At 42.7% G+C, this 27,053-nt stretch overlaps 1 protein-coding gene across 4 annotated transcripts in view; it reads left to right on the top strand.

The window, feature by feature from the left end:
- dop1a (DOP1 leucine zipper like protein A) overlaps positions 1-27,053 on the top strand; it is a 366,113-nt gene that overhangs the window by 111,026 nt on the left and 228,034 nt on the right. For 2 of the 4 annotated variants that reach the window (XM_078556811.1, XM_078556812.1), the window contains exons 11-15: positions 3,476-3,595; positions 8,534-8,645; positions 12,747-12,776; positions 21,524-21,754; positions 22,919-23,540. In XM_078556811.1, the coding sequence (XP_078412937.1) occupies positions 3,476-3,595; positions 8,534-8,645; positions 12,747-12,776; positions 21,524-21,754; positions 22,919-23,540 (1,115 nt within the window). The remainder of the gene's footprint in view (positions 1-3,475; positions 3,596-8,533; positions 8,646-12,746; positions 12,777-21,523; positions 21,755-22,918; positions 23,541-27,053) is intronic. The other 2 variants (XM_078556813.1, XM_078556814.1) reach the window with 1 other exon arrangement.

Here is a 27,053-nt window from a genome sequence, read left to right on the forward strand (position 1 = left end):
ATCCCCCATGACTATTGCCATACCTTTCTGACAAGCTCCCATTATCTCTTTCATACTCTGTCCTACTGTGTGGTTACAATTAGGGGCCCTCTACATCACTCCTACAAGTGACTTCTTGCCTTTATCATTTCTCATCTCAACCCAAACCACTCCTACATCCTGGTTTCCTGAACTTCCCTGTCTAGTGTGCTGATACCATCATTAATTAATCGAGCCATCCCTTCACCTTTTCTTAGCTCCCTATCCTTCCTAAATGTCATATACCCATCAATATTTAGGGCCCAACCTATGTCATCCTGTAGACATATCTCTGTAATGGCTATCAGATTGTACTTATTTATTTCAATATGCGCTATCAGTTATTCTGTTTTGTTTCAAATGCTACATGCATTCAGATACAGAGCCTTTAGTCTTATCCTTATTTTTGTAACATCTAGCCTTATCTGCTGATTTATTCTTAGATTTATACTCGCTGTCCCAGTTTGCTTATCATTTCCCATATTAGCACCTTTCTCTCTTGCCTTGTCTCTACTCTTTGGTTTCCCATATTTTCCCAAATTTGATCCCTTGCCCCCACTATTTAGTTTAAAACCCTCTCTACTTCCCTAGTTATGTGGATTGCTGGAACACCAGCCACAGCGCAGTTCAAATGTAGACCGTGCCCCATTTCCCCCAGTACTGATGCCAGTGCCCATGAACTGGAACCCACTTCTACAACAGTCTTTGAGCCACACATTAATTTCTCTAATCTTATTTGCTCTATGCTAATTTACATCTGGCTCAGATAATAATCCTTCGACGTTCTGCTTCTTAATTTGGTGCCTAGCTCCTCGTACTGACTATACAGAATCCCCTTCTGCATCCTTCCTATGTTGCTGGTACCTACATGGACCACGACAACTGGATCACTCCCCTCCCACTAAGTTCCTCTCCAGCCCTGAGCAAATGTCCCGAATCCTGGCACCGGGCAGGTAGCATAGTTGTCTGGACTCTCGCTCTTTGCTGCAGAGAACATTGTCAATCCCCCTCACTATACTGTCCCCTGCTACCATTATATTCCTTTTTGCTCCTCCCACTTGAATAGCTTTGTGTACCATACTGCCATTGTCAGTCAGCTCATCCACCGTGCAGCACCCACTCTCGTCCAAACAAGCTGAAAGAACTTCAGACCTGTTGGACGATTGCAGGTGCTGACACTTCTGTACACCTGCCTTCTGGATCCCCTTACCTGCCTCAGCTGCAGTCACACCTCCCTGACTGCTGACCAAATCAGAAGACCTTATCCTAAGTGGTATGACCACCTCCTGGTACAAAGTATCCAAGTAACCTTTCCCATCCCTGATGTGTCGCAATGTCTGCAGCTCAGCCTCCAGCTCAATGACTCTAAGCCGAATTTCCTCAAGCCGTACACACTTACTGCAGTCACGTTTGACCTGGATCATACTGGTATCCAGGAGCTCCCATATGCTACAGCCATGACACATCACCTGTCCTGCCATCCTTACATTTTTTAATTATCTAATTATTTTTATTCAATTATTTATTTTATGTATTTCATTAATCCTACCACAAATTCCTGTACTATTTCAAACTCTAGGATAAGAATAGACTTTAACCACTTAGCAGATACTCACCAGTTGTGGAGGAAGAACCAATTCCTACAGGGTGAAAAAGCAAAGGAGCACTTCCTTCCCCATCTCACCTAACTCCTTCAACTCACCAAACTGCAGCACTCAGACAAGGGCTAGCTGAGCCCAAAACTCACCAGCACAGGAAGCGGTCCAGGGCAGGGGCCTGCAGCCTGCAGCTCAGTAAGGACTCGTGTGGTTATTGACCTTGATTGATCCAAACCCATTCTGTTAGTAATTAAATGGCATGTTTTTTTTTAAACTTCTGTTAACATTGTACATGTGCGAATGTACTTGTGAGAAAGCATCATTCAATTAACAACTTTTTTGTAAAATCGTTTAAAATGCTATTGAAATGCATATCTGTCCTATTTTGCATTATTGGCATTTGAGTAACAGCATTGCAGGTCTTAAGACGTTGCTTTTTTGACTAAATTTGGAATATGTTATTAAGGCCCCTAGTTTGAGATATATTGTAATGTTAAAATGAATATCTTGATTCTGAGGTAACATTCACCATACATATTTCTAAATACCTCCACTTCGAATATTTAGAACACAGACTGAGTTGCAGATGGATAGAGGGCTTCCATTAAAGCATCTAATTAAGGAGTTGAGCTAGTAATCCCTATGCATTTCACACCTTGCACACTTGATGCATTTTCCATCTTGCACGCTGCATGACCTGTCAGGTAAACGGTGTCTTCTGTTCTGAATCCGAATTGTGTTAACGGAACACCAGGCTCTCAAATTTTCTGAAAATTCATTTTATAAAGGAATTGAGATTAGGGAGTTTTAAACAAACTACAAATCAATGGCTCTCAGTTGACACCATGTAGATTCAGAGCAATGGGGATTTTGTTCCAATTCAAGGACATTGAGAAAAAATGGAAAAATGAAAGGGGGAATGGTGGTGGGGCTGCTGCAGTGGCTTCCATGACCATTGAATCACCTTGCAAATGTTGAAAGACAGCATTCCTCTTGATATAGCAAGTGGATTAACTGGAAGTATGTTATCTCTGTATAAATGAAGCATTGTCATTTGTTAATGATCAGCCTGTTGGATCTGAAACATTCATTAGAATATCCCAAGACACTTCACTGGAGTATTATCAAACAAAATTTGTCACAAAGCTACATGACATATTAGTGGCCTAAAGCTTGACCCAAGAGCTAGGCTTTAAGGACCGTCTTAAGGAGGAGAGGTGGGGTAGAGAGATTAGAGGGGAAATTCCAAACCTTGGGATCTAGGCAGCTAGAGCCACGGCCATCAGTGGTAGAGTGATTTAAAATTGGGGATGCACAGGAGACCAGATTTGGAGGAGTGCAGAGATCTCAGGAGGGTTGTAGGTCTGGAAAGGATGGGGGAGGGGGGGTGTTGGTTGTGGGGCGATGGTATGTGATTTGAAAACAGGAAAGAGAATTTTAAATTTGAAGCATTGCTGGACTGGGAGCCAATTTAGGTCAGCAAGCAAAGGGTGAAGGGTGAACAGGACCCTGTGAATTAGGACATATAGTCATACGACAGACTAGGGTGCACCCTTCCTTCATCTCTAAAATCTGGATTCAGATCTAACCCCAATTTCATGCAATCATCCTGTATGGGAGAATACCCTGTTGTTCCTGTCTGGTATCATCACTGTTGGATAGAATCTGTGGAATAGTATTTGAATTGATATTAAGTATATGTTTTGGTTAGAGTGGAATATGAGTTTTAATGCAAGTTGGAACTAAAATAGTATTGGGTCACAACTTTTCAAAAAAATAAAATGTGAAACATTTACATTTTTTCAATAGTATGACTTTTTCAGCCCAGGCACAATATTGATTATTTTGCTTTGTTTCAGTAAAATGAGAGAGAATAAGAAGACTTCAGAGCTAATTAAAACTGCAAATCTTCTCTTCAATTCTTTTGAACCATATTATATGTGGGACTATATAGCTCGTTGGTTTGAAGAATGCTGTAGGTAAGTGACACTGCCTTGCATTAGTCATATTACAGTAGCCTTGCAACAGGTGTCCTGTATGTCAGTTTTGTGCTATTTTTAAGACTTAACCTTTTTGAGAATGTAGGATTTTGTTAATAGGCTCTGCTAAATGCCTTTTGACACATTTATCAAATATTGCTGACGTGGGAAAGTAATTGGATCCTTCAAATTTTTGAAATGCATAGTGATTTAATAACAACTGATGTGAGAGAGTCTGTTGGGAGGTATTTGCCTATTACTGCAGCATTTCATAGAATCTTAGGATGCTTACAGCACAGAAGGAGGTTATTTGGCCTGTTGAGTCCATGCCGACTCTGCAAGAATGTTCTAGCCAGAACCACTCCTCCGCTCTTTCCTCATAGTCCTGCCAGAATTGTTTTTGTTCAAGTTATTATCTGATCCCCTTTTGAAAGTCATGATTGAATCTGCATCCACCACCCTTTCAGGTGGTGCATTCCAGATCATGACCACTCACTGTTTAAAAAGGTCTTCTCATTTTGTCTTTTGGTTCTTGTTAGTTACCTTAAACCTGCGTCATCCTGGTTCTTGAGATCTGTTTCTATCTACTCTGTCTAGACCTCTCACTATTTTAAATACCTCTCCTCTCAACCTGCTCTTCTCTAAGGAGAATAACTAGCTTTTCCAATCTAGTCGAGCAACAGAAGTTCCTCATCCTTGGAACCATTCTTGTAAATCTTTTCTGCATCCATTTTAGAACCTTCACACCCTCCCTAAAATGTGATGCCCAAAATTGGACACAATATTCCAATTGAGGCCGAACCAGTGTTTTATAAATGTTCATCATAACTTCTTTGCTTTTGTACTCCATGCCTCTATGTAGAAAGCCCATGAATCCAGCATGCTTTTTTTTTAAACAACCTTCTCAACCTGTCCTGCCACTTTCAGACACTTTCAGTGTCTCTGTTCCTGCACCCCCATTTAGAATTGTACCCTTTAGTTTCTACTGCACCTCTTCTTTCTTCCTGCCAAAACCACACTTCTCTGCGTGGAATTTCATCTGTTATGTGCCCACCCATTCTACCAGCTTGTTTATGTCCTCTTGAAGTCTTCTGCCATCCTCACTGCTTAATATATTTTCAAGGTTTGCATCATCTGCAAATTTTAAAATTGTTCCCTGCATACCCAAGTCTAGGTTATTAATGTAGATCAGAGAAAGCAGCAGTCCTAGTTCTGACCCCAGGAAATCCCACTATAGAATTTGCCTTGAAATCCATCCCTGTTTCTATGGAGGATTGAAATTATGCCAGTAACCCTCCTACCCTCAACAACCTCGGATTTATCTCATCTGGACCTGGTGACTTATCTACCTTAACTACAACCAGTATTTACCTACTCTTTATCAATTTTTAGCCCTTCAGCATCTCAACTACATCCTCTTTCACTGTCACTTTGGCAGTATCTTACTTGGAAAAGGCTGAAGCAAAATACAAATGTAGTGTCTTACCCATGCCCACTGCCTCCACGCCTAGGCCTCCTTTATATCCCCATACCACCTCTGACTATTTATAGCTTCTGGAAGATTTTTGGATTCCCAGTCTTTTCTCATGCTCTCTCATTGCTCTTTTATTTCTCTTTTCACTTCCCCTCTGAACTTTCTATATTTAGCCTGGTTCACACTTGATTGTTAACCTGATATCTGCCATATACTCCTTTTTCTGTTTCATCTTGCTCTCTATTTCCTTCGTCGCCCAGAGAGCTCTGGCTTTGATTGCTCTACCTTTTCCACCTCTTGGGAATGTACCTAGACTGTCCCTAAGCCATCTCCTCCTTAATAGTGTCTCTGCCAATCTTGGAGTCCAAGTTACCTCTGCCTGATCTGTTCTGAACTTGCTGAAATTGGCCCTCCTCCAATTAATCTTTTTTTACTCTAGATTGCTCCTTGCACTTTTCAATAATTAATCGAAACCTCATGATACTATGATCACTGTCTCCTAAATGTTCCTGGACTAAAACTTGCTCTGCTTGACCCACCTCATTCCCCAGAATCATCCAGTGAGACCTCTTGCCTCATTGGGTTGGAGATGTACTGATCAAGAAAGTTCTGAAAATACCTCGGGAATTCTTCCCTCTCTCTGCCCTATACACTATTACAGTACTATTTCAGTCTATGCTAGGGTAATTGAAGACTTCCACTATCACTACTCTATGGTTCTTGCACCTCTTTGTAATTTCCCTGAAATTTTTTTCCTTATATAATAAAAGCAGAAAATGCTGGCAATACTCAACAGGTCAAAACTGTTCTGATGAAAGGCCACAGACCTGAAACATTACCTTTTTCCCTTTCGCCACAGATATTGCCCGACATGCTGAGTATTTCCAGAATTTTCTATTTTTATTTCAGATTTCCAGCATCCACAGTGTTTTGCCTTTGCTCCTCCATTTCCATCCCACTAGTCAGTGGTCTATAGAACTATAGAATATACCCAGTAATGTAATAGCACCTCAATTGTTGCTTAGCTGTAACCAAATAGGCTCTGTCCTTCTCCCCTCCGGGACATACACTCTCTCCAGCACTACAACATTCTCCTTAATCAACACTGCTACCCTCCCCCTTTCTTTCCTTCCCAGAGTTTCCTGAAAACCTTATATCCAGGATTATTTAGTACCCATAACAAAAACAAAAATACCTGGAAAAACTCAGCAGGTATTTTCGTTTTTGTTTTGGATTTCCAGCATCCGCAGTTCTTTGCTTTTATTTAGTACCCATTCCTGCTGTGTTTGGAGCCAGTTATCTGTTATCACCACAACGTCATATACTGATTTGACTATCTGTGCCTACAGCTGACCACCTTATTTACCATACTTGTGCAATTACCTACATGCAAACCTATCTTAGATCTTTTTGCATTCTCTGTTTGGTCTGAACCCACTTAATACTGTATTATTCCAAAACAAAAATAAAAATACCTGGAAAAACTTAGCAGGTCTGACAGCATCTGTGGAGAGGAGTAGTTAACGTTTCGAGTCCGTATGATTCTTCAACAGAACTAAGAAAAAATAGGTGAAATATAAGCTGGTTTAAGGGGGGGGTGGGACAAGTAGAGCTGGATAGAGGGCCAGTGATAGGTGGAGATAGCCAAAACATGTCACAGACAAAAGGACAAAGAGGTGATGACGGTGGTGATATTAGCTAAGAAATGTGCTAATAGGTGACATTAAGGGTAGAAAGCAGGACGAGCAAGGTACAGATAGCCCTAGTGGGGGTGGGGTGGGGGGGAAGGGATCGAAATAGGCTAAAAGGTAGAGATAAAACAATGGATGGAAATACATTTAAAAATAATGGAAATAGGTGGGAAAAGAAAAATCTATATAAATTATTGGAAATCGGGAGTACACCCCCTCCCACGGCACCTTCCCGTGCAACCGCAGAAGGTGCAACACCTGCCCCTTTACTTCCCCTCTCCTCACCGTCCAAGGGCCCAAACACTCCTTTCAAGTGAAGCAGCGTTTCACTTGCACTTCCCTCAATTTAGTCTACTGCATTTGCTGTTCCCAATGCGATTTCCTCTACATTGGAGAGACCAAACGCAGACTGAGTGACCGCTTTGCGGAACACCTTCGGTCTGTCCGCAAGCATGATCCAGACCTCCCATTTGACCTTGCCATTTCAACACTCCACCCTGCTTTCATGCCCACATGTCTGTCCTTGGCCTGCTGCAATGTTCCAGTGAAGTTCAACGCAAACTGGTGGAGCACACCTCATCTTCCGACTAGGCACTTTACAGCCTTCCGGACTGAATATTGAGTTCAACAACTTTAGATCACGAACTCTCTCCTCCATCCCCACCCCCTTTCCGATCCCCCTTTTTTCCAATAATTTATATAGATTTTTCTTTTCCCACCTATTTCCATTATTTTTAAGTGTATTTCGATCCATTGTTTTATCTCTACCTTTTAGCCTATTTTGATCCCTTCCCCCCACCCCACCCCCACTAGGGTTTTGTACCTTGCTTGTCCTGCTTTCTACCCTTAATGTCACCTATTAGCACATTTCTTAGTAATATCACCACCATCAACACCTCTTTGTCCTTTTGTCTATGACATCTTTTGGCAATCTCCACCTATCACTGACCCTCTATCCAGCTCTACCTGTCCCCCCCGCCACTTAAACCAGCTTATATTTCACCTCTCTTCTATTTTTTCTTAGTTCTGTTGAAGAGTCATACGGACTTGAAATGTTAACTGTATTCCTCTCCGCAGAAGCTGTCAGGCCTGCTGAGTTTTTCCAGGTATTTTTATTTTTGTTTTTGTTTCGGATTTCCAGCATCCGCAGCTTTTTGCTTTTATATTATAATACTGTATTATTACTCACTCCAGTGCTGTTTGTTGTTTCCAATCCTTGTTTTCTCTTTCTATTGTTACTTCCTTGCGTTCATCCCCCTGGCAAGTTCAATAAAACTCTTGCGTTGGGTTCTAACTAGCAAATTTGAAATTATTAGATCATCTTTATGTACAGCACCCAGAATCTGACAGTGGTATTTTTTCATGAATACCAGAATAAAGGAAAAAGATGAGTTAGAGGAGCAATCTAAGAAATTACCTGTTATATTTTGTTGAGCTAAAGCAAAACTTTGACTTTTTAAATCTAGTTATTTTACTGAGTGCAGTAAAGTTTACAGGTCTTGGGGTATGATGGGTTACATTGTGTAGTACTGGTAATTATGTACAGTGAGTCCTTTTGTGCAATTCAATACCTTTCATTAGTATTAGTTGAAGATTGGCTGAAAAGGGTATTCTCGATCATAGAGAATTAGCAAGGCTTCAAATTTGTGAGACACTACCCATAGTATCGATTTTATTGAGTTGTTTATAACTGAGTATACTAATAGTTTTGCAAAATCAAACCTGTATTCACATAGACACCATGCTATATTGTATATTTTCCTTCCTCATTAGGAGAACACTGAGTGCAAGATTGCAGGCCACAGCTCATGGCAAGGAAATGTCAGAGTACTCTCTGCCTGAATTCTGTCTCTTAGTTGACTTCCTATTGGACATTGTGTCATTGGTAAGCATTTCACCTAATTGGTCTCTGTAATTAACAGCTACCATCTGAGCAAAAAAAGATAAAGATTACAAGCATTGTAAATTAATGACTTGAGGCTTTTCATTGAGTATTATTCCTCAAGTTTTAGTAGCATCAACGTGGTTAATTCTACCCAAAGTTCAACATTCTGGTCTTGGTGTCTAATTACATTGGATTTTCCTAAATAAATTGTCAGTAAATGGAGGATGGAAAAGGATTTTAAGGAAAATATGCATTTGAGTCATGATCTGTCCAGTCATAAATTCAGACTTCAGTAAATTATGAATGGTAAATGCAAGGGTTTAAACGCTACTTTTGGTAGCCCGTGGTGAACATTTTTGAATTAGCAGAAATTGCTCAAGAAGAATTTGTTGCAGTAAATGGAAATAATTTAAGGTAGGATTGCGAGGTATAAATAATAGATAAAATATAAGAGGGAGAGAAGGTGGCAGATATTTTACAAATTATCACCTTTCATTTGACTTATAAATGATTTTACAGTTTAAAATAAATGCTGCTGTTCTATAAACCAAGCAACACAACAAAACTGTGCCATTCAGCACTCCATTGTTGCCAAGAATGACGATATTGAAGATAACCCAAATCTCAAAAAGTTACGATTACTGTTTTTGTAACATCATAGGAGTACTTGATTTCAATTGCTTTTTATAGAGTACTCTGATTGTGCGATGTTGCTGTCAACAAATGGCACATAGTGCTGTTTTATTGAGTTGCATTTGATTCTCATAATGCCATTCAGCAGTGGTCATTTGTACGTTACACCATGCCAATCAAAGAAAATATGAACCAAGTATTATTAGATAGCATGATTACTTATTTTGTGGATGATTATTTGAAAATTTTTTGTGAACAAGACAGTACTGAGACAGTAGTAGTGAACGGTTGCTTTATGGACTGGAAATCAGTATGTAGTGGGATTCCCCAGTGATCAATATTAGGATCACTCTTTTTCTTGATCTATATTAATGACCTAGATTTGCATATGCACGGTACTATTTCAAAATTTTGAGATGATGCAAAATTCGTAAGTATTGTGAACTGTGTGTAGAATGGTGATAGACTTCAAAAGGGCATTGACAAGCTGGTGGAATAGACGGATATGAGGCAGATGGTATTTAATGCAAAGAAGTGTGAATTGATACATTTTAGGTGGAGGAACGATGAAAGGCAATGTAAAATAAAGGAAACAATTCTAACGGGCATGCAGGGACAGAGACCTAGGGATATATCTGCATAAATTATTGAAGGTGGCAGGGCAGGTTGAGAAAGCAGTTAATAAGGTATACGGATCCTGGGCTTTATAAATAGACAGAGTACAAAAGTAAGGAATGGTGAACCTTTATAAAACACTGGTTTGGCATCAACTGGAGTATTATGTCCAAATATGGGCACCATACTTTAGGAATGATTTGAAGGCATTGGAGAGGGTGAAGAATAGAGTATGGTGGGGGTAGATTCAATTGTGCCTTTCAAAGGGGAATTTGATAATTATATGAAAAGCAAAGATTTGCAGGGCTTTGGGAAAAAGGTAGTGGAATTATACTGCCTCAATTGGTTTGGCAGAGAGCTGGCATGGACACAAAGGATCGAATGGCCACCTCCCATTCTGTTTCCACTCTCTGATTTTAAGCTTTGGCTGGAAAAAGAGACATGCTGCCGAAGCTTTTCATCTTGCACCCATCAGGGTAGATACAATGCCAAATTTCAAAGGAAGTAACAATTTATACTGCATGAGAAAAGTTTGCTGATTGGTTGGCAAGTCAACTCTGGTCAAGCCATTGCCAGAGCGAATGCACCAGGGAGCTATTGTGTCGCAGTATCACAGTATCTTTACAGTGCAGAAGGAGGTCATTTGGCCCATTGAGTTTGCATTGGCTTTCTGAAAGAGCATTCTACTAGTCCCACTCCCCTGCCTTATCCCAGTAACCTTGCATTCTCTCCTTTCAGGTAGCAATCCATTCCCCTTTTGAATACCTCTATCAAACCTGCCTCCACCTCCCTTTCAGGAAGTTTGTTCCAGACTCCAACCACCCCCTTTTGTTGATTCAAAAAAGGTGCAATGTCTGGACATATTCTTTTTCCCTACAGGCCTCTGCATATGAATATATGTAGCTCTAGCAAGCGTAAGTGAGCTACATTGTGAGCTTGACTAATTTGTGTGATAGACAGAATGTCATTTTGGCTTCACGGCAGCATCCTGCTAGTGAATAACACCACTCATGTTGCCACTGCATATTAGCAGCGTGAAATGGCTAGCTTCACTTGTTGCTCAAATTTTTGAGATACTTTACTCTTCCAGGGTAATTTGTGGTAGACTGGTCACTTTTCATGTCAGCAAGTGGCGACCTTTACCCTATCCGTGAGTATGCACGATACACAATGAGCAGTGATCTGATCAGGATAACCATCAGGATGTTCTGCCTACAATGCAAATGAGTAATGTGGCATATAAATTTCAGTACAGGTGCAATGCCAGTATGTAGGACATACGCCTTAATGACTGGTGAATCATATCAAACAGCACATCCTGTCAGCTGTTTGCAATAGGCAAAGTACTGACCGTATTCAACTAAGCTGTACTTGCAGAATGCAGAACATAATGTCCAATGTCAGATATGATTTTGCGATTGGGCAGCACTTGCTGAACAATCCCGAGTGTGCTAAGAAACACTAACAACCAATTTAAAATTATCAGGTGTGCTCGCAATGTAGCTCACTTATGCTTTCTAGAAGCTACATATATTCATATGCAGGGACCTATCCTCTGCAAGCAAAAAGAATATACCTAGACATGTGTCCTTTTTTTAATAAACAAAAACATGGGGGACAATAGTTCCCTGGTGCATTTGCCATGGTAATGTTTCAAGCACACAGTTGACTTGCCAACCAATCAGCACCCCTTTTCTCATGCAGTATAAATTATTGTTCCTTTTGAAATGTGGCATTCTTACGTCTGTCCTGATGAGTGCAAGATGAAAAGCTTTGACAGCATGTCTCTTTTTTCAGCAATACTCAAGTTCTATACTACCAAAATTCTAAGTTAGTTATACATGATTAACTTTTAAGAAAACTGCTGTCTTTCCTTCATTAATCCACACTTGTCCAAATGATGATTTTTATCCTGGATTATTATTTCTGAAAGCTTTCCCACTATTGACATTAAACTGACTGGCCTGAAGGTGCTGGGTTTATCCTTACATCCTTGTTAAAAAAAAAGTGTTTTAACATTTACGATTCTCCAGCCCTCTGGCATCTCTCGTGTATATAAGGAGATTTAGAAGATAATGACCAATGTCTCTGCAATTTCCTTCCTTTCTTCCCTCAATATGGGGAAGGGATGCATACCATCTGGTCCTGGTGATTTATCAACCTTAAGTACAGCCAGCCTATTTAACAGCTCCTCTTTATCAATTTTTAGCCCATCCAGTGTCTCGACTATCTCCTCTTTCACCATGATTTGAGCTTAGTAAAGACAGATACAAAGCACTCGTTTACTACCTCAGCCTCCGACTCCATGCCTAGACCCCCTTTGTGGTCCTTAATCAGCTTCACCCCTCCTGTTACTACCCATTACTATTCATATGCCTATAAAAGACTTTTGGATTACCTTTTTATGTTAGCTTCCAGCCTTTTCTCATGCTCTCTCTTTGCCTCTCATTTCTTTTTCCACTTCCCTTCTGTGATTTCTATATTCAGCCAGGTTCTCAGTTGTTTTATTAACCGCCTGACATTTGCCATAAGCACCTTCTTTCTGCTTCCCCTTACTCTCTTTCTCTTTCAGTACCTGACAAAGCAAGGTGTTCTTTATGACTGCTGATTTTTCTAATTAAAATTAGTCAGGAATGAATTGTGTTCTTGTATGTTATAGGACATCAGAGACAGCTGAGTGCATGGCAAAATACTGACTTGGTTGGATGGGCAGGTTGGTGGGAGGGGAAAGGGGAAGCAAGAAATGTGAACGGCAGAGAGCTGTTTAGGAATGCTCCAGTAGTTCCTATTCCTTTGCTGTCCTCAAGTGTGACAACTGTTTTTTTTGTAAACCTGTGCTTTCTTCTTTTAAAGCCTACTCGAAGTATGAGAGTACTATGTCAGGTATGGGACTCAATCGTCATATCACTTCATCTAATCTTTCTGCTTGCCCATCAATAAAACAGTTGTACCATTGCATGTAATTCTGGAGTGGATTTGGGGATGCAACATTTTAAAAAATATTATGCCGTTTTATTTCTTCTTATTTGTGCAATTTACTGACTTTTTATTTTCACCAACAACAACTTGCATTTATATAATGCCTTTGATGTTAAAATGTCCCAAGATGCTAAGTGAACATTGTCAACAAATACGTTTTTTGATGCTGAACCACAGAAGGAGCTACCAGGACATGTGACCAAAAGCTTGGTTAAAGAGCACCTTAACGGAGGAGAGAGAGGTGGGAGAGGTTATGGGAGGGAATCCAGAGTTCAGGGCCTATGTAGCCGAAAGTACAGCTGCCCATTGTGAACGATCTAAATCAGGGTGATGCAAGAGACTGGAATTGATGGAGTGCTGAGATCTCAAAAGCTTTTATGTAGCTGAAGGGAAGTTAGAGTTAGGGAGGAGTGAACCCATGGAGGGATTTGAAAGCAAGGATGAGTATTTCAAAATTGAGGTATTGTTGTACTGAGAGCCAGTGTAGACCAGCAAGCACATGGGTGATGGGAGTAAGAAGACTTGTTGTAAGTTTAGACATGGACAGCAGAGTTTTGGATCAGAACACGTTTATGTCAGGTGGAAGCATTCTCAAGTCTAGAGGTAACAATGGCATGAACGATAGTTTCAGTGACAGAATAGCTGACTCGGGAGCAGGTCAGAGGCTGGGAATTCTGTGGCAAGTAATGTAACCCCTGGCTCCCCAAAGCTTGTCCATTGTCTACAAAGCACAAGTCAGGGGTTTGATGTAATAGTGTCCACTTGCCTGGATGAGTGCAGCTTCAACAACACTCAAGAGGTTCTAAACTATCCAAGGCAAAACAACCTGCTTGATCAGCTCTTCATCCACCACCTTTAAACATTCACTGTCTCCATCATCGGCATACATTGGCAGCAGAGTGTACGATTTACAAGATTCTCCGCAGCAACATGCCAAAGCTTCTTTGACAGCACCTTCCAAACCCACACCCTCTACCACCTGGAAGGACAAGCTTCCAACCACATTCGCTCCATCACCAAGACTGCCTGCTTATACTTTGTAACACTGCCTAACTTTATTTTAAATGTTCATCAGGCATGGGTGTCGCTGGCAAGGCCAGCATTTGTTGTCCATCTCTGATTACCCTTGAACAGGTGGTGATGAGCCACCTTCTTCAATTGCTGAAGTCCATGTGGTGAAGGTACACCTAAAGCGCTGTTAGGAAGGAAGTTCCAGGTTTTTGACCCAGCTACAGTGAAAGAACAGTGATATAGCAGTCACATGGAAACAACACCACCTCCAAGTTCCCCTCCAAGCCACACACCATCCTGATTAGATTGTCGTTTCTTCACTGCTGTTGGATCAAAAACCTGGAACTTTGTTCCTAACAGTGCTTTAGATGTACCTACACCATATGAACTTCAGCAGTTGAAGAAGGTGGCTTACCACCGCTTTCTCAAGGGTAATTAGGAAACGTTGGTCAGGGAGCAGAGTTTGTGACAGGGACCAAAGACAGTAGCTTTAGTCTTGCCACTTAGTTGATGGAAATTTCTGCTCGTGCAGTATTAGATGTCAGACAAGCAGTGTGGTGAATCAGAGATAGTGGAGGAGTCAAGAGAGGTTGTGGTGAAATACATTAGTGCTGTTGGTATAAATGTATTGTGGTTGTTGTGGTTTCAGATGATATCGGGAAGGGGCAGCATGTAGATGAGAAATAGCAGGGGGCCAAGGGATTGGAAACATGGGTAGACATTTGGAAAACTGAAGTGGTGAATTTAATGGGATTATGTTCCTCAGTTGCTGTTGATTTTGCTTGCAAAACCAGCTTGTTTGATTGTATTAGGGCAGCATTTTGCAGGTATATACTAATGTCGGTTCCTAACTTGATAGATCTAAAATAACATCTGAATTATTAGAGTTGGCAGTAGGGAAAAAAACATGCTTATGGTGAGTTTAGTTTTTTTTTGGAGTTTAAAAAAAGCATGGCCTTCATTTGCATGTTTTCGAAATGAAAGCTGAACTTCAATGACTCTCAAAATTCACATTTCTGCCAGCATCGTTGATTACTTTGAGCTGACTTTGTATTGCAATAGCATCCATTCAAAAATGTTTTATTGTAAATATATGTCTTTTGTGTTGCTTAAGGCACCTTTATAAAAATTCACAATGATTTTTACATGGCTCCAGAAACTATCTCATTCTAATGGAAAACCTCGCATTCTTTATTTATGCCTCTTGATAGAAATACTTATGGTTTATAAATACATATACTTAGACATTTCTAAGGTTTATGAAGAGTTGTTAATTATCTTACATACTTGAGAATTCTGACATGATACACTAGATTTGTGCTTTTTTTGTACTATACAAAAGCGACCATTGTGCTATGGAATCTCATTGTAACAAACTAGTACCACATAAACTATTTTGGAACTAATCTATGAGCTTAACTTTTAAATTCAAAACCCAATAAGGGTTAGTTTTATTTGCACAAGGGTTTGATGACCTCCCAAAGCCTGCAGCAGTTAATGCTTTTGTGCCTTACAGAGAGTTGCTGATACTACAGCTGTAGTTTTCATTGCCTTAAAGGCAATCTATATTCACAATAGCCTGAATTCTTGAGAAATAATCAAATTCTTAATCTCAGAGTGTTTACTACAGACCTAAGGTAACACAATTTGTTTCACAGAGCTTGTCTTAATGAGATCGAGTTGCATGGATTATGTATGGCCAATGCTAGAGCTGTGTAGTTTTTTTTCCAAGGTTGATGTAAAGTGCATGTTTGCTTGTGAAGACTTGAAATGATGACCCTTTTAATAGTTTGCTAATTTCAGATATTTGAATGGTTCTGCACCGGTAACCTACGAAAACTTTTACCAATTTTCTTGGTTATCTGGGCTGTAGAATCAAGAGCACCTTTTGTGATCCCCTTGCCCACTATCCCGACACTGAAGAATGATAAAGATCTTGGGCAGAATAGTCCCAGATTTGCACTAAGTGCAGTAGCGGGTGGGTAAAACAACGTTTTACCCACCAGCAGCAATGGCAGCTTTTCACGCTGTATTGTCCCAAACCTGCCACGTTAATTATGCGTTCCTGGGAAGCATGCTGGTTCCATGGCGGGCGGGCTCTCATTTGCCTGTCATGCCATCACCTCGCCGGTTCAGCACGCCACGTGCCATATTTAAAGTCCAGTCACACGCGCACAAATCAGTGCTTCCAGCCCACGATTGCTGCAAAGAAGACATGGCCCTGAAAGACTGCAGCCCCCAGGTTCAATGATGCGTCTCTCCAGCACCTTTTGGACACCAGGGAGGCTCACCGTGATGCCCTTTACCCCCCACTCTGGCCGCAGGATGGGCAGCAACCTCACTAATCAGGCTTGGGAGGTGGCGGTAGCGGTGATCAGTGCAAACAACCTGCAAAAGAGGACAACCACAAGAGGATGAATGATGATCTCCGTTTTATCAGGATAATTCACTCTTGTCATCACCCTCAACTCACACAGTCACAAATTCATCACAATCCACAGGGCCCACACTCATTGTCATACATACGAACATACGAATTAGGAGCAGGAGTAGACCACTCGGCCCCTCGAGCCTGTTCCACCATTCAGTAAGGATCATGGCTGATCTGAATGTAACCTCAACCCCACATTCCTGCCTACACCCAATAATCTTTCACCCCCTTGTTAATCAAGAATCTAACTAGCTCTGCCTCAAAAATATTCATAGCCTCTGCTTCCGCCACCTTTTGAGGAAGACAGTTCCAAAGACTCATGACTCCTCTGAGAGAAAAAAATTCTCCTCATCTCTCTCTTAAATGAGCGACCCCTTATTTTTAAACAGCGACCCCTAGTTCTAGATTCAAGTTCAAGGGATATTACCATTCACACACTCATGCTCAGTTTCATTGCCCTCACCCCGTCCGTGGGACCACTCGCCACCCGCACATGCCAGGCATATTTATTATCTGGCCTGGCAGGTGTCTTGCTTACACTCTGTCCATCTCTACTTGTGCAGGACGAGCTGGCACACGAGGCTGCTTACCGGTGGAGGAATGCCTGAAATCAAAGTCCTCACAGACTTCGAAAACAGAGCCACCCAGCTGGCCGGCGAAAACCTGGACCATTCCTGTGTTGACGGTGAGGTTGGCGCTGCTCTACCAAGTGAGGATCCAGCAGTACAGCATCCATCAGACAACCATGCTGTGAGTGATGTGCCCTGTTTCACAGGCCACTTCCATGCACTAATTATCTCCCCTCGCTTTCCTGGGCACATCTGCCGAACAGCCGACGGAGTCCACGACCCAGGGCCTCCAATCAAGTCCCGAAGAAACCTCTGAAGAGGAACCTGAAGGCACCCTCCTTGAAGTCCTGTCACAGTGCTCACCCACACCCTCCACCAGTGCAGAGACACACACCTCGGTGGGACCTAGCTTTAGAATAGCCTCGGGATCACGATCTGGTGAGCGCAACTCACTTTCTGATCCACAACAGGTGACAGCAGGGGCTTCCCAGGTGTCCGGCACTCGGAGGACTGCTTGAGGCCAGAAATTTGTTGAGTCCGAAGCGATAAGCTCTGGACTTGGTCATGTCATAGTTGCTGGAGCTGTAAAGGCAAGCTTGGGAACATCAGGAAGGGATTTTGTTGCACTCCTCAGATTGCAAGGCATGATGGAGGAGTCTGTCCGCCTTCAGGCTGAGGTGATAGCACTGGCATGCCAACACACTGGTCAACACTGGTAGGATGGCGGCTGCCATGGAGATCTTGGTCCAGGACATCGTTCCTGCATTGCTGCACGGGCTGAACTCCATCGCTGATGCCATACTTGGACTCCAACAGTGTGTATGCGAGAGGAGTGCTCAATCTCACTCCAACTACCCCTTCTCCTCAAGGAGTCAGCCAGGTGCCCTTGGGCACCCATAGGGAAGAGGATCAGCAGGTACACACCCTGTGGTCATCCATCCAGATGACTGCGGGAGTGTCCAGCCCATCTGAATCCCCTATTCCTGTGACCCCAGCAGCTCCAGCCCCGCAGCTTGAGGAGGGTGCCACTGCCACACAGCAGGTCCCTGAAAGCAGGCTGGGCCTCTCCAGGCCATGGGCCTCCAGAGGAGGCCTGTCAAGGTCATTATACTCAGGGCGTAGCAGTCAACTGGCTGCCTCCACCTCCGCTGTGGGTGTCGGGGAGCACCAAGACAGGGTTAGGGTTAGGAAGGTTAAGAAGATGTGGTTGTACAGCCTGGGCACGGGTGTTAATCACTTGTATATAATGTTCACTGTTATAAATAAACACCCAAGAATGTCTCCCTGCCCATGGCTCCTTGTTCTGATGAGCAGTGGTCGTGTCACCCATGAAACCTTTCTGCACAAGATAGAGGCAGGTGTCTCAGTACAGGGCCTCTTCCCTGTGCTTTGAGCAGCCTTCAGCCAAAGTGATGGTCTGGCGTCACATTCCCTGGACACATTAGTGATGCCTGCACCTATATGGTGCTTGTCATTCCTGCCAGAATGTCATGGGCAGGTGTCACAGAATTTTCTCATTATCTCTGTTTGCTCTCAGCACCTTCAAGATGGGACTGGCCCCCATCTTTTCAGCATCTGTGACCAGTTTGCTGTGCTCCTGAAGGGCTCAGGTGCTGAACGCGGACTAAGGATTTTTTTAAGAAGGTTTTTAAAGTTTTGTGGCTGCAATCTCTATGATATGAACCTGATCATAGAGCGCAGACAAGCTGCCCTCAGACAGAGAGGAGTCACATTCTCAGAGGTTATGTGAAGGTCTGTGGAGTGTCCTTACTGCATGTTGTCAATATCCTCCTGCAATCAAGCAACTATTAGAGCCTCCACTGCATCTCCATGACAGGAGCATTATCACAGAGGGTATGTGCGTTGCCATAGGCCTGACTGGAGTCAAACATTCATAGGTGCAGTGAGGAGGCACCATAAGATTCTCACATTGCATGTCATCATCATCCTCCACAAATTTAGTAGCTGTGATGGCCTCCCAAGCGCGCCTGTCTCATCTGGCCGGTGAGAGGGCCTCATCACCAACATCGTCGCCTTTGAGGACCTCACCTTCATCACCATCGACATCCTCCTGCTTCTGCTCCTCAGCCAGCTCCTCTCCCCATTGTAGTATCAGGTTGTAAAGGGCGCAGCAGGCGACGACAATGCGTGACACCCTCTGACTGTATTGCAGGACTCCATCGGACCAGTCCAGGCACCAGAATCTCATTTCCAGCATCCCGATGGTTTGCTCCACCAAGTTGCAAATTACAGCATGAGCCTCGTTATGCCTTTGCTTTGCTGCACTCTGAGGCAGCTGCACGGGTGTCATCGGCCACGTCCTCTTCCGGTAGCCCTTGTCCCTGGGGAGCCATCCCAGCAGACCCTGTGGACCCTGGAAGACGTCAGGGATCTATGACCGACTTAGATTGTAGGAGTCGCGCACACTCCCTGGAAACTGTGTGCAGACCTGCAGGATGCGTTTGAGGTGATCGCACACCAGCTGCACATTAAGCAAATGGAATCCCTTGCGGTTCACATAGTTGACCGTGTATTGTGATGGAGATCTGAGCACCATGTGGGTGCAGTTGGTGGCCCCCTGCACCTGTGGGAAACCCGAGATCTGGGCAAATCCAATCGTCCTTGCATCCTGGCTGTCCTGGTCCTGGGCGAAATGCAGAAAGTTGTGTGCCTTCGCAAAAGTGGCATCCATGACCACACGGGTGCATTTGTGGGTTGATGCTTGTGATATCCCATAGAGGTCACCTGTGGAGCCCTGAAAGGAGCCACTGTCGTAGAAATTGAGCACTGCTGTCACTTTCATGGCCACTGGCCGTGGATGCCCTCCATGTTCACGTGGCACCAAACCCTGCAGGAGCTGGCAGATGTAACCCACCAGTTCCCCCCTAGACATGCGCAGTCTTCGGCAACACTGGTTCTCGGTCATCTGCAGGAATGAAATGCGGTGTTTACAGACCCTGGGCCTAGCTAGGTGCCAACCAGCAACAGCTCGCTGTGGCTGTTCAGCAGCATGTGCAGGAGCCCCAGCTGCCCCTTCTTCCACAGGGTACTGCTCCCCCCTCTGCACAGCCAGACGCCTCAGTCACTCTCTTCTCTGTCTTCTTCACTCCCTGTATGTCACGAGGCATACAGCTAGGTCACCAGGCTCCATGATCTTTATGCACTCCTCCTGCAAGATGAAAGACAGAGACACGTGGGTTCGCATGAGTGGACTAAGAACCTCTCTTGGTTACGTCTGAAGGCCCCTTAATGCATCCCAGAGAGTGCTGGCCACCACTTGGATGGCCAGAGATTAGTGCGCTGAATGGCTGCCTGAAACCCCACCTTCCTCTGTCCCACTCCACCTGACTGAATGGCGGTAGCTTTGCTCATTGGACTGTATGCTGTGTATCAGCTCAGGCGCAGGCATTCTCCAAACCCAAACTGCAAAGGTGCACTGTTAGCTTGAACCATGGGGGAGACTGGTCCAAACCGGGATCGGGATGATGATATTGCAAGGGGCCGTGAGCAACTCCACTAGTGACTGCTCCACAGCCAGTTTTAGCAAGGAGATTCTACAACATGCCCAGTTGTCCAACTGTTCTGCAGTCCACTAAAATGTTCATTAGTTTGCAGTCTGTGCCCGAGGAGTGAAAAGCTGTGGAGCACTTGGTGGCACTTCGATGCCTCTGCATTGCTTGAGTGGGCAGATAAGCTAGAGGTCTGACTCCAACCATATCAATGTGGCTGCTCCTGAACTGTCTCAGGTGGGGAGGAATGGTCATTTTATGCAAGGTGTCCCTAATGCGTGGCGGCTTCCCTCCCCCTCCTCCCACTGGTGCGCTACCTTCAAGCGCAAGACAGCCTTGCCCACCCCCCACAAAGTCACCTCAACTACAGGGCAGCCTTTGGCCCCACCGCAATATGCCTCAACCTTGGAATCCAACAGGTATCCCTCATGAGCGCTCCGCAACGTTACTGTGCACTCACCTCAGAGTTCCCCTCAAAGTGCAGCCCGCCAAGTGCACGACTTTTATATCCTGCTGTGAAACACCTTGGTGTGCAATCATGCCGACATGGGTGGACAATCCAACGGGGTGTGATGAGTCCGGCGGGCTAGCCTTATAATGATATGCTGATATATTACAATGAGGTTCCTGATGTCCAATGGTCAGGAACGTGGCCTGCCATTGATGGGCTAAGTGGACGATCGCAAACTGAATTCATGATGTCGTGGAACTGATTTTTGGCCTTCTCGCCATGTTACCTGCTCACGCCACCGAACATGCCTGATGCCAGCGGGCACAGACGATTCCGCCCTTTATCTACTCTAAATGTTGGGATCTCTATTTAAAGTAGGATATATCTTGGTTGAAAGGTTCTGATGGTTCTGTTGACTTGAAATGTTAACTCTGTTTCTCTCCCCACAGATGTTACCTGACCTGCTGAGTATTTCCAGCATTTTCTGTTTTTATTCCATTATGTTTATACTTGTATTTGCTAATTACATTTATTTTGGAGAGCAAGTCACTATTCCAATTTTAAGCAGCAAGCTATTGATCCACCAGTTTATTCTTGCTATGTCTGTACAGTCAGCTTGTGTGCAAATAGATTACTGAGGGTCATACTTCATCTGCCTGTGTTACATTTCTGCCCATTAGGAGACCTACATTGAGATTCAGACAGAACATTTGCCCCAGTTGTTGCTGCGGATGATATCTGGCCTGACAAGCCACCTGCAGGCTTTATGCCTCTCTGAGCTCACTGACTGCTTAAAGCTGTGCTCGAAGATACTTAGTAGAGTGCAGCCGCCCTTATTGTCACCTGGGGCAGAGTGTAAATTGCATTTTCCAGGAAATGGCAGCTTTGTCCAACAGAAAGAGGAGAAAAAGGTACACTTTTCTGTTATGTGCTTTGATGCAGTTTTGATGAAGTGTTACTTTGAATGCATTGTTGGAGACTTTACCATTTTTTCCATTTCATGGCCCTATTATCAAAAACAAACATCTTCACATGGGGCACACCGTGGTCAGATATTGAATTAAGAGCAGGATTAAACTAAGGACCATATTCAGCTTATTAACATTAAAAACTCTATAAATGGACAGTCCACCTAACTAAATTGAACTTTTATACCTTTAGATTTTCTTACCAGTTTTCAATGGATCAGAGCAAGAACCTGTCTGTTTTCCTTTTGCCACCAATCCAGTGGCAGTGCAGCTGATGGGAGCAACCCATTTGCTCTCCCAGTTGAGATCAGCCAACTGGGAACTTTCCTTCTGATTTGGATGGCATACAACTCAATGGATAAACCTGCTTAAACAATCAAGAGACAAAAAGAGTGTCTTTCTATGACTTCTCTATGTTTTATTTAAGGGCAAGGTAAATCTGAAGGAGCTTCAAGTTTTGTTATAAATGCTCCTCATTTTATTGAAAGAGACCAAACATTTGGCAGAATTCTTGTTCATGGGTAGTGTCCCAATACATCACTAGAGACATTGTATGGGGTGGTGCAAGAGGAGAGGACAGGATAAGAAGGGAAATGGGATTTGGGATTTTGGAATAGCTTGGCACACCAGCTGGGAAACCAACTTTCAGATAGGTTCAAAGGTAGAATACTGCAGCTGCTACAAATCTGAAATATACACAAAAAATGCTGAAAATACTCAGCATATCGCTGCCATTTTTTGCTCTAAGATGCTGTCATCAATTATTATACTAGAGTGGTTCTGATTGCATGGTTGCCATGTGAGCAAAACCAAGAAAGAAAATCCTGGTGCATGCAATCATTTCTGTAAATGGGAGCACTTCAAACAAGAATGCCATTTTGTCCCTTCAATGTTTTATTTTTGATGCATACTTATTGCAATGAGGTTTAAGTAATAAAAAAAAATTAATTGATGTGTCTCATTTTGTTGATATGGCCGAAGCATCTTCTAATGAACACTTGTGCTCCAGAAACAGGATTTTAGAATACTAATTTTTCATTGCAGAGTTGAATCAATTAGAATAATTTCAGTTTTTCTTAGGATTTTCATCTTTCATCTTTTAATCAGGTTTCATCGGTCAACCTTGGGGCTTCTGGTGATGTTTTTGAAGATGGTGAAAATCCTCCTAGCAGTCAGTCATCTGAAAGTGGTTTTACAGAATTTGTGCAGTATCAGGCAGACAAAATTGATGACATTGACAAAGTGCTAGGTGAGGGCCAGGATTCAGGGTCGTTGCCACAGGGCAGCACTTCTTCAGAAGCAGAAAGTGCTTCCACTATTGGGTCTGAGGACACTGTGGTACCATCATCAACATCACAAGTGGGTAAAGTGGCTGTGCCAGTGGGGACTTCTACTCAAAAGACAACGATGCAGTACTGCCTAGAGTACTTTGAACAGTTTTTGAGCCAGCTTATAATTCTTTATATCATTCCCAATGAAGTCATTTGCCAGGCATTTACAGCCGGATTCCATATGGACCTGAGCAGATACAGAGGCCAGACGGATGACCATGACCTTGGCAGCAAAGGCGATGCAACATTTCAGGCAACAGAGCAGCTGCAGTGTTCTAAAGACCATCATCATGCATTCACTGCTGCATGCCAGCTTTTCTTTGAGTGTTCCAGCTTTCCTGTTTACCTCGCAGAAGGAAATCTAGCATCTTCACCTCACAGCAATAAATCAGAAATTGGTAAGTTCTCATGCATGCATCTCTAATATACAGATTGAGAAAATTGTCTTATGCTACATATAATACAGATCGCATTGCTTATAAAGCTACATAGCTGGTATAATTTTGTAGAGCTGTTATGGTATTCTACAAAAATGTTCCTTCTGAGTAGTGAACTTTCACCTAGTTGTTTCCAATTCCACTGGCCAGTATAAAACTGCAGTTAGTGTTTAATACAAAGTGTTAACTCTACACCACTTAAGACGGGATTAGAAAGGTTTAAATCATGGAATAAAATCATAGAATTGTTACAGCACAGAAGGGGGCCATTCAGCTAATTGGGCCTGCAAGACTTTCTGCAAGAGTAGTTTGCATAGTGCCACTCCTTTGCTTTTCCCTGTAGCCTCTTTCCTCTTCAGATAATGATTCAAGTCCCCTTTGAAAACTACAATTGAATCTGATTCCACCACATGCTCAGGCAGTGCTTTCCAGATCCTAATGACTTGTTGCATAAAGACGTTTTAATTGTTTTTTTCAGCTTCTCGAGCTTTCCACCAATGAGTCAGCTCCTCCCTATCTTCTCTGTCCAGTACACCAAATGTAATTGATTTATTTGCACATCAATGCACCTTGATGAGGTGAAAACTACTAAGTAAGTTCGCCTTTTTCGACCCACAATAAATGGGATCAATTAAGATGGTGTAACGGGCAACTTTGAAATTGACATTAATGCATATAGTTAGCATTTTGGACCCATTTATGTCTGTTTCAGATATGATTATTTTAAGTGATAGTGACTCTACTATACAAAACAGGTTCTGCATATTTAGTGTCGTTCATTCAGGCGGTGTGAGTGTAAGAACTGGATTGCTAATGTTTGAGTTATTTATGGCTGACGTTTAACTTATTCTGCAGCAGAATAATTCCAGTTCTCCAAAAAGATATAAGGTCTGTAACACCAGATAGATAAAACAATGGAATATCTAACCAAATGGGATTTTCCTAGAACATCTTTGTGCAGGGATCTTTTCTGCTGATTGTCATAATTTTATTTGTTGAAAACATTCACCAATAGTAGTGTGATTTTCTGTTTGTTTATTTAGGCTGCTTACAACATATTAACAGTTTCGTTAAAATAATGCTGCTAGGAATTTTATGCAAGTGCAGTAATCAAAGTGCTAACCTTGAAGTGGAACAGAATTTCAATCTGCATGCATATTAAATTTTCATTATATTTGTTAGGGAGATAGTAGTCATATTTTTGCTTTTATTAACTAATTAAATAAGTACCCATGTGTCATGACTCCCTGGGGATAGTGCGCTACAATATCAAGCCTCGCTGCTCCCCGAGCCGCAACAAATGTGAAAAAGTTTGATCAACCCACCTAATTGTTTAATTTAGGTTAATAGAATACGAGCCCAAGGTTTGTAAACTTAATAAGTAAAATAACTGTTTATTGAACAAATTGTCTTTAACCAGTGGCAAAACAAAGAAATATGAACTGCTAATTTCTAAATCTATACCCTAAACCCTTCTTAAATCCCAATGCACACATACAAGACACATAAGACACACAAAAACATGGATTTTAAGGGTGGGATAAAATAGTTCAATAGCACTAATCCCAAAGTACAAGATACAATGGGTTGATTTTGATCGATGCCTTCCAAATTGCTTTCAGTTCTTTGTTGATGACACAAGGTGGTCTTCCAGCACTTTTAGTCTTTAGTTTACTGGCTGAGCACTTGCCTCTCAATGCCTCTAATGGTGATTTTCTCCTTTTCCTCTTCACAGGGGTTTTCAGAGAGAGAGCAGGTTATAGAGATAATGAGGAGAAAAAGCCAGCTAGCTATTATTGTAGAATTACTGGAATCTTACACACAGGAGAGAGAGGTTTTAGGTCATTTTCCTTTCAGGCTATGAGTTATTCTACTGCACTGCTCTCATACAACCCTGGTCACCTGGTCAGAAGCCAATTAAAACATTGTTGCCAGGCAATCCTCATTAGACCAGATCCCTCCTCGGCACCATCCTGTCTTTCATGTTACACTCTGTTCCAGGACAGCCACGTTGTATATATCCCCCATGCTGTTCCAGTCCTTCAGACTGCAGCCATTGTAATTTTAATCCACAGTCCAACAGAAATAAAAAGATATGTTCTTTAAACATGTATCTATCTTATTTGTGGATTTAATTTGCTTGTTTTTGCAGTTACATTTCCCTTCTCACGTCTCATCTGAAGACACTTGTCATAAAACTGTTCAGGTACAATGCACTGTAGCAAATATGAGGTGTGTGAAAATAACTGGGACATCAAGAGCCTCGCTAAAGCACAGGAACCGTATGCACTAGCCTTTATGCAGCTGTTAAAAGACCCTGATGTCAACAAACAAACTCTGATGAAGGTTTAAGTCCTAACCAGCATATGCCAATGATGAGTCTAAAAAACCAACTGCAAACAGTTCAGAAGCATGGTTAATAAGTCATCCAGCGGATGTAATTTCCAAAAATATGGGGGAAAGCTGCCAACTTAAGATGCGCTGCTTCCACCGATTTGAAAAACCCGGCAGGTTTGTAGACATTGGACAATTATTGCTTCTCCCACCTATTCTGACATTAGAAGTCACTAGTTCTTTAGGGATCATGGCCAGTAATCCTGACTGCTTTATACTGAATGAATCAGCTAAAACAATTGGGATTGATCCTGCCTCGAAAAGGAGATCTCAAACTTGACAGAAGATGGTGTAATCTTTTAGGAAACAGGATGAGGATAAGCCTTTACCTGCTCTCTCACACCAGGTCCCGTACCCCTGTATGCATTGTGCTGACCAAGTGGAAGTTAAATCTGTTTCTTTTTTTATTTGTTCATGGGATTTGTGAGTCATTGGCAACACCTAATTGCTCATACCTAATAGCCTTTGAAAGGGTGGTGATGAATGAGCTTCTTGAACTGCACAGTTCATGTGGTGTAGGGTCATGCACAGTGCTATTAGGTAGGGAGTTCCAGGATTTTGACCCAGCAACGCTGAAATAGCAATGATATATTTTCAAGTCAGGATGGTGGGTGACTTGAAGTGGAACTTTCCAGGTGGTTGAGTTCCTGTGCGCTCACTGCCCTTGTTCTTCTAGGTGGTATAGGTTGCAGTTTGGATGTTGCTGTTGAAGAAGCCTTGGTGAGTTACTGCAGTGTCCCTTGTAGATGGTACACACTGAAGCCACAGTATACAGTAGTGGAGGGAATAAATGTCTAAAGTGGCGGATGGGGCACTAAGCAAGCACGCTGCTTTTCCTTGCATGGTGTTGAGCTTCTAGAGTTTTGTTGGAGCTGCACTCATCAAGGCAAGTGGGACATGTGCTTTGTAGATGGTGGAAAGGCTTTGGGGAATCAGGAGTTATGCATTGCAGAATACCCAGTCTCTGACTTGCCCTTTTAGCCACCATATTTATCTGGCAGGTTTCTCATCTGTGTGACCTCCAGGATGTTGATGGTGGAGGATTCGGTGATGCTAATGCCATTGAATGTCTGGGGAGGT

Source organism: Cetorhinus maximus, chromosome 14, assembly GCF_964194155.1.
Source record: "Cetorhinus maximus chromosome 14, sCetMax3.hap1.1, whole genome shotgun sequence".
Classification (NCBI taxonomy): Eukaryota; Metazoa; Chordata; class Chondrichthyes; order Lamniformes; family Cetorhinidae; genus Cetorhinus; species Cetorhinus maximus.